The sequence below is a fragment of the Zingiber officinale genome, chromosome 1A, assembly GCF_018446385.1.
Source record: "Zingiber officinale cultivar Zhangliang chromosome 1A, Zo_v1.1, whole genome shotgun sequence".
Taxonomy (NCBI): Eukaryota; Viridiplantae; Streptophyta; class Magnoliopsida; order Zingiberales; family Zingiberaceae; genus Zingiber; species Zingiber officinale.
The window spans coordinates 142656375-142665264 of NC_055987.1; the positions used below are offsets into that span (position 1 = coordinate 142656375).

Sequence of the window (8890 nt, forward strand, 5' to 3'; positions counted from 1 at the left end):
GGAGAAGGAGTTACATGAGTAGGGGTTTTCACCTTGGCCTTGGAGGAAAGAGGAGGCCTCAATGGGGAGGATTGAACTGAGGGGATTACTCGTTTTCTTTTGTGCTAGAGGCGCAAACATTTCTCTAGAGGAGGAGAAGGGACCCTCTCCTCCATGGTCGCTTCAGTTCCAAGGATCTCGGGGTCCTCGGACGGTTGAGAAGATGCCTCCGCTGAGGAGCCTCATGAAACATTTCTGGGTCTAGTTTTTTCATAATATCGTTGGGCAGCCTGGAAGAATCAATGGCGTAGGCACGAAACATGACTGCTTCTGCAAAACCAAAAGAAAATACCTCGGTTAGCGAAGACCGGGAAGTGGAGACATTGGATCTTACCAAAAGGGGCATCCAAAGGCATCCGGATGGGGCTGAGTCCAAAGGTGTACAACATACTCTCTTGCAGCAGAAAGGGGAGCCGCAGTTGAACACCCTCCAATTTTTCAAAAGCTGTATGGCAGGGTGGGTGGTGTTGGTGGTCGCGTAGCTCGAAGGGAGTGGGAAGATTATAGCGCCACCCAGCTAGCCAGGATACTGGCTCGGGCAATTGGACATAGAAAAATCTAGACTTCCAACCTTTGTTGGAAGAAGGTATCTCGTAAAAATATTTGTATCCGACCCTAGATTGCACCATGAAAACACCCAGCTCTGAGCGGTTGAGGGTGTAAAAATGGTGAAAAAGTTGAGGGGTCAAGGGTATTCGATATAGGTGACAAAGGATCATCATTCCGCACATGGTACAGAAGGCGATGGGGGTGAATTGAGACAACAAAACACCAAAATACATGCTCAAAGAGGAGAAGAACGGATAGATAGGAAAGCGAAGACCGCCAAGGAGTTGGTCCTTAAAAAAGGTCACAAAACCGACGAGAGGGGAGGAAGGATGGTCATTCGGCCCTGGAGGACGGAGCTTGTAGGCCTCAGACAGTTCCAGACTTGACCGAATTGCCCTAAGATAACTATTATTCATGTCGGAGCGGAAATATGTATATCAGGACACCTCCATCTTACCGTCCATTACAAGATCAAAAGGAGCGGGGGAGGAAGAAGGAAGAGTACTTATGAAGGACAAAGGAAGTGCACAAAGGAGGAGGCGAGTAAGTGAAAGCAAGAAGGAGAAGGAAATTCGAAGGAAGTTGAAGCGATAAGGAACGACGGTGGACAACCTTTAGGGTTTTTAAACCAAAACTCTTAGGAAGCATCGGAAAGTGAGATGGGCAACTAAAACGGCATAGCACACGTCAACCGTCAGATTGAGAAGAGGAAGCGATTTGGGGTCACGTGCAAAAAGCGTGTGTTATACATTAAGACGAGTTAAGTTCATGGGGCACGTGTCATCTCCCAAGGAATGGGCATTTATGATTGAAGTGATAGAAAAATCATGGGGAGGGATATGCGAACAGAAATGCCTTACCTTGTGAAGACCATGCCTCGGGAAACGAAGAAAAAGGCGGCGGGAAGTGTTGCTCCAAATTCGGCGCCTTTATGCCTCCTCGAAATCGGAGTAAGGTTTAAATTTGACTAAAACCTTATGCATTGCCATTTATGATCGCAGGAGAATTAAGCTAAGTCCTCGAGTATGATCCCCTCAAGTCGCATATGTTGCTCGTCTAAATCACTGTCTGGCCAGGCCTCCAGATCTATCCTTGGTCAAATCTCCAGATCCATTCCTAGACAGGTCTCCAGATCCATTTCTGGTCAGGTCTCCAGATTCATTCCTGATCAGGTCTCCAGATCCGTCCCTGGTAAGGTTTCCAAATCCATTCCTGGTTAGGTCTCCAGATTCATTTCTGGACAAATCTCCAAATTCATTCCTGGATAGACCTCCAGATCTATTCCTGGTCAAGTATCCAGATCAAGTCCTGGGCAGGCCCTCTGATTGCTTCCGGGTCAGTCTCTCGATCGAGATTCCAGACTCTTGTCCTAGCGCGAGTTATAAGTGAGTTTGCTCTCACTACCAATGACCTCTCGGTCGGGATTCCGGACTCTCACCCCAACGCGAGTTATAAGTGAGCATGCTCTCACACCTCCAGACTCTCGCCCCAGCGCGAGTTATAAGTGGGCTTACTCTCACGACCAATGACCTCTCGGTTGGGATTTCATATTCTTGCCTCAGTGCGAGTTATAAGTGAGCATGCTCTCATGCCTCCAGACTCTCGCCCCATCGCGAGTTATAAGTGAGCTTTCTATCATGCCTCCATACTCTCACCCCAGCGCGAGTTATAAGTGAGCTTGCTCTCACACCTCCAAACTCTCGGCCCAGTGCAAGTTATAAGTGAGAATACTCTTGCGCATGCAGACTCTCGCCCCAGTGCGAGTTATAAGTGAACTTGCTCTCATGCCTCCAGACTCTCGCCCCAACGCGAGTTATAAGTGAGTTTGCTCTCATGACCAACTACCTTTCTGTCGGGATTCCAGACTCTCGCTCTAGCGCGAGTTATAAGTGAGAATACTCTTACGCCTCCAGACTCTCGCCCCAGTGCGAATTATAAGTGAGCTTGCTCTCACGACCAACGATCTCTTGGTCCAGATTCTAGACTCTCGCCCCAGCACGAGTTATAAGTGAGTTTGCTCTCACGACCAACGACCTCTCGGTCCGGATTTTAGACCCTCTCCCCAGCGCGAGTTATAAGTGAGCATGCTCTCACGCCTCCAGACTCTCGCTCCAGTGCGAGTTATAAGTGAGCTTGCTTTCACGACCAACGACCTCTCGATTGGGGTTACCAGACTATCATCCCAGCGCGAGTTATAAGTGAGTATTCTTTCACGACCAATGATCCCTCGGGCAGGATTTCAAACTCGCGTCCTCGCATCCTAGCACACGTTATAAGCAAGTACACTACTATGCCTAGTAACTCACAAGTTAGCCTTTTCTCGGGCGGGTTATCAACCAAACAAAGAAGTGTCAGGAAAAAGGAAAAAGAAATAGAGACTGAAATCTAACCAGATTTGCATTTATTTAATGAAGTACAAGGAGCACTTCTCGAAATCTCATTTCACAATTAAGGATATCTAAGTAATCAGGAGTTTGTGCCAGTGTAGTAGCCTGTCGGCACCTCGAGCAAAGGTGTTCCGCATGACCTGCTTGCCCCGAATAAGATCACGCCCGAACCCACTCTGCCTTGGTGAATTGAATAATGCGAGCTACTGAGCAATAGTTTCATCTTTGAGCCGGTTCTCTTCTTGAAGAAGGGCTATGAAAGCGGCATGTTTCCCTTTTAGATAGATCAGGAATTAAGCATGGCTCTCCAGATCTGCATAAGCTTTCCGCTTCAATGCTACTTCAGCCCGGTCCGAGATTTAGTGGCTACCAAAGTTCCTCAGTGTCTTGACGGAGAGAAGACTGAAGATCTCTGTCATGTGTCATCTCGGCTAAAGCGGTATCCTTTTGGGCAAGTAGGTGAGTCAGATGGGCCAGTTGTTGGTGAAGGGGCGATACCTCTTCAGACTTAGAAGTAGATTCCATGATCAGAAGAAGTCAGTAATAAAAGTGCAATGGTGTGGGGGGACTCAGCTCTTTTTAAAGAGGGAGATGTGAACAGTCAGATTGGTGAGGTCCTTCTCCTGTGGTGGATTAGGAGATTAAACAGGTTACGTATCTGGGAAAAGGAGCAGCATTTAAGGACGTCATGGTAGAACAAGTAAACTAGAGTATAAGTCTAGTCAGTCGGACTTGAGCCTCCTTTGACTAGACTTGGGGGGGAGACTTGTAATACAGTGCATAACAGTGGGGTCCGATAAGGATTGGACAGCAGAAGTCAAGGGGACATGACAGTCAGAAGTCAAGGGGATGTGACAGTCAACAGGTATGGAAAGAGGAAGTAAGATTGGGGGACGACGTCGGCAACCTGACTCCCAGTCGGGTTCTCACAGATCGGAACTCCAGATCTGAAACACCTGGGTAGACAGTCGAGATGATACCTGACCTGGATTGGACGGGTTGAGCTTTCACGGCCTGGTGGTACTTAGGCCTAGTGCTCTCAGTAAGCTAAACTCCCGGTCAGCAAAATCCCTGTCAGTTCTTGGAAGATCTCTCCACGGCTCCTTGTCCTTCAAGGTTCTGGTCAGGTGTTATATTCGACTGATCATCCCATGCTACCCTATTCTTGCTCGGTCAGGACAGAAGGCGCTACATGACAACAAAGTCAAGGAATCGTAACCGCCTGTCAGAGAATAACTGCTAAGTGTCAAGGAATATTCTAACGGTCTGTAGTTACCTAGGAGTGGAACCTTCCTTCAGGCTACAGGAGGATGCCACGTGCTCTCCATCACCCGACAAATCTTGACACTCGACATTCTCTGATATCAATCAGATTCCAGAAGATACGCACTGTTATATAAAAAGAAAGGTTATCTCCCTCACTCAAGTACACTCTCTTGCACATTCGCACTTGTCTTCTATTTTTTTTTCTCCTTCGTACATTGTTCTTCTGAGAAAAAGTACCTGACTTAAGCGTCGGAGGATCTGCTCCCGGGACTTTTTCCTTGGTTTCTGGTCTCTAACGCTCGTGTGCTTGTCTGAGTGTGCGCAGAGCTCAGGTACAGTAAGCTCAGTCATCATCATCCATCAACGTCATGTGGGAGTTCATTTTCGGAAGCACATACGCGAAAGGTGACTCAGTCGCCCCTCTATCAACGCCAGCAACAATTCGCCCAGTCTTCATCTAACATAGATTTTGGATAGAATTATTGATAATAGACGCATAATGTGGTTTCGTTTCGATTGCTGCGGGATGACGCCTCGGCCTCGGCCAAACTTGACCGGCTTCATGAGAGTGGCAGTTAGCTGAAGAGGAGCTGCCATTACCTCTTCTCTTTCTGTGTCACTTGCTCTGTCAGGCGTGTTGTGCTCTGCTAAGAGTAGTTTTTTTGTTTATGTTTTTGTTTTTGTTTTTTTTTTATTTGCTGCACGCTTAAGTGGCAACTTAAGGATGCATCTTCTGTTTGATTTTGTGCTTCTGCTGGTTTGTTGAGCTACTTAAGGATGCTCTTCTTCATCTGAAAGAAAAACTATGCATAAACTTAATCTCTTATATATTTTTGATCTTCGGGGCATGGAAAGCATGCACTATAGCGTAAAAGTTATATGATTACATTTCTGATGTTGTCGACGTCCGACTTTCATGAAATACCTGTGGTTTAAGAATTCAAAAATCAGATATGATCCCAAGATAAGCAGTTGGCTGCAGTCGAAGATTTTACTAGTGAAACTCAAATCACAATTGCAAGCTGATTTTAGTGAAGCAAACGTACTCTATTTTAGTGAAGAAAAATTGCACTTCTCGCAATTTATCTGTTTGTTTTTGTTTAATGTTTTTTTTAGAATTCTAAACTTAAACCTGATCAAAATTGAAAAGCCGGAAAAAAGCCCAGCTCGACGCACAGACTTTTGTGGCTGCGTGATGGGGTCTACCTGGATGATGAGATCCCCCACGAGGCTCGGTAATCGGCGCAGCAATCCGACAAAGATTTCCATGTCGCCGCTGTCGCGGACAACCTCACTGTCCTTGTAGATGACATTGGATGACAAATTAAAGAGCTCACATTCCCAAGCCAACACCAACGGCAGCCTTCTCCTCCCTTCGGCTTTGGACCCCACGCACTCCCTTCAGCTTTCTCATCAGTTCTCGCCATTTTAATCCACCATTTAGCATGCTAACAAGATCTTGATCGATTCGATATTCTGCAACTCCGATCGAACTAATCGTAAACAATGGCCTTCGCCGAATCCAAATTCTGAAAAAGTAACGAGTTCCTTGTAACTGACTAAAGATCCCCGAACTCTCGATTCGCTCAAATGAGCTTTTTTACAGTTGATCATGGCTTTCTTTTTCTTTCTTAACTGCGTCTCAGAATAAACTTTAGACTAGTCTGTTTAAAGAAAAAGAGTTTAATTATAAGATTTATTTATCAATGTAGATAGATGCTATTACTGCTAAATAGCATTGTGAAAATTTTGCAGTCTAATAATAATCTTTTTTCCACTACCAGAATAAATTAATATTCTTTGATTATTTTATGGCAAATGGCATCACATCGCAGGAAGCGTTTAATTATATGTCACCTCGAGCCTCGACTACAGGACAAGACAAGTCGCCACTGTCTCGCGGTTTGACTCCAGCCGAACTTGACTCCGTGTGCAGCATTGCAATCAATACTTACGCAATAAATTAATATTACTAGAGAACGAAAACAAGCATGCACTTGAGAATTATTTGAGGCTTCGATTTTCTTAATATCTAATTCCTAGAATTGATCGTAATAGAATAGCATTTTGTTTTTCACTTTACTTTTCCTTCTCCGGTTAAAATAAAAATTACACGGCTATTCAATTTGATTATTTAATTGTTTCTTTTCTTCCTTAGCTTTGTACCTTTTGCATTATAAGGACGAACGAAAATAGAACAGTGAAAGGAAAAGGAACAGGAATTAATAACAAAATTACAATAAGATTGGACGATTTTGTCTCCTCGGAGAATGAGAAACGAATGTCGATTCTGATTTATAATTCGAGAGAAAAAAAAACTAAAAAAAAGAAGGGTCCCAGCCCTCTGCCCTTTCTCTCAGACATTGACTATTGCTTTTTCTCACACAAAATCACATTCATTGGAGCATCACTCTGATCCAAATGAGAAATATTTCTCAAAAAGTACGAGAAATTCAAGTTTGAGGCTCTTATACATGCAAGGAAAAGAAAGATCAACAACAATACAACCCAATTTCCCATCGAAGACTCCTTAAACAACTTAATTACAAAAATCTAGTGAAAGATGAGAGTAATAACGAGATTACGAGGAGGAAAAAAGAAGATTATAGATTGATAAACAGCAACTTGATTGATGAGCGGCAGTGGACAGGACAAAGTTTCAGACTCTGAGCAAGTAGATGCTCAGTTCCGGTCCGCCATTGTTGACGTCCGGATTCATCATGTAGAAGGCTTCGGAGTCCCTGGACCCCACTACGCGCTCGAATCGCGCCCTCAGGTACATCGTCTCCCCTGCATCGCCGGCGCCGGCGCCGGCTCCTGCAGGAAGCACGCCAGCGCCCGTCGACACCGGCTCCACCGCGCGGAGGATCCGCCAGTCGGCCGGTCCGCACTCCCGCCGCACCGCGTACCCGCACTTCTTCCCGTTGCAGTAGGCGCGCCACAGCGGCTCCTCCACTAGCTTCTTTCCGGCGGAGCCCCGGCGGTCGCACTCGAGGGAGATGCGTACCAGCCCCGACGCCATCTCCCTCACCAGCGCGCTTGTGGGCGTCGCGAGCTCGATCAGCACCGCGGGGCACGCGCGCGGGTCGGCCTGGAATGCGAGGTGGACGTGGCCGCGGCGGCGCCCGAAGAGGGTGCCCGTCACGCGGGGACCGAAGCCCACTGGCCTGTGCCTGCCGGCGACCGCCGCGGCCAGCGCCGCGCGGAACCTCGAGACCCGCACGGCGACGGCCGCCACTGTAGAAGACGACGATCTCTTGTTGCGCGCCTCCGCTTTGACGGGCGGCGCAATGTCATCCGCGTCGTCGTCGCAAGCACTGGAGAGCGTAAATATCTCCTCGGCGGCCACCTTGCCTTCCTCTTTCTTCTTCCTGTCCTCGGATCCCCTGCCGGCCATCCAGTGGCTGAAGTGTCTCTTGGAGAAGGAGAAGGAGAAGGAGGACTCGTGGAGGCTTTTCGCCATGATGGTCCGCATCTGTGGATGGCTGGCAGCGAAATCAGAGGAAGAAGCGAATTAAGAGGCGTTTTGGAGTGTGGCTGGTGACTTTTCTCGAAGCAATGGAAATAAATAATTGTTGATCAAGGGCAGCGAGCGAGGGAGATGCTTGTGCTGAGAAGAGTAAAGAGAACATGGAATCAGTGAATGTGCATGCTTTTAGGCGATGGGCAGGGCTCATTTATTGTCTCTCTGTTTCTCTCTAGTCCTTTTGTCTATCGCCTTTAAAATTGGGCCGACCGTGAATCGATGGCTAAACTGGTCCAGATTTTATTTCCATTTCCTTCCCTTTTTTGGGGGTTTTGTTTCTTTAATCGAATAGAACTATCGAGATTGACAAGGTGAGAGAAGAGAACATGAACACTCCTTTTTCAGTTCTTCATCCTTAGCTCGAGGCCAAGCTAGCGAGTGATAACTTATACTTAGTTTCTTCTCCTCTTTGTTAGGAAAAGATGAAATAACCAAGGAATTATATAGACAAGAAAAATATTGAAGTAAAGTCTCCGATCTCTCTCTCTCTCTAAAATTTCGAAAGAAGAATTGAAAGTTTTTTTTTTTAGTGTCTGGAGGGAGGTCTGCGTCAGCATGGCGGAAGGAGAGAGGCTGAGGAGATGGGACATGGAAGAGAAGGTGACAGAAAGGAAGGTGACATGGTTCTGTTTAGTTGCCAGCATCCAAACCCCATGCCGTACTCCCTGGTCTTGACCGACTTGATGCACTGTCCTACTGCCCTGACCTTGCAACGCGCGCTGCTGGTGCATGGGAAATCGATTACAGACCGGGGGAACGTTAGTGGGCGCAGCGCAAACAGAGACGCAGCGCGGGCAAACAACCCACGGCAAGCTGCCGCGCAGTGAAGCAAGCAGTCGCGCCGCTTAACAACGTAGAGCAGGGTTTTGAGAGAGGCAAGACAGCAAGCAGCACAGCGCTGGCTCCATCGAGCTACTGTTGTATTATATTTTATTATGGTGTGAGCAAACTGGAACTGAAGCCTCATTCTCTCTCTTTCTCTGTTCTCTGTTCTCTGTTCTCCGATTTGATAGAAATGTCCCTGCTCCCAACGCGCTGTCACTGCAGAAATGCAGAGATTCAAGATGACCTTCTTGACTCCTTGTTCCTCGCCAGGACAAACCTTCGATTGCACTTTGGATTT

General features: G+C 46.9%; 1 protein-coding gene across 1 annotated transcript; it reads right to left on the reverse strand.

Moving 5' to 3' along the window:
- Nucleotides 1-6595: 6595 nt before the first annotated feature.
- Nucleotides 6596-7945, reverse strand: LOC122010603 (protein MIZU-KUSSEI 1-like). Its single transcript, XM_042567123.1, has one exon. It carries the CDS (start codon nucleotides 7714-7716, stop codon nucleotides 6901-6903), a length of 816 nt encoding a protein of 271 aa, XP_042423057.1. The 5' UTR covers nucleotides 7717-7945; the 3' UTR covers nucleotides 6596-6900.
- Between the last annotated feature and the right edge of the window lie 945 nt (nucleotides 7946-8890).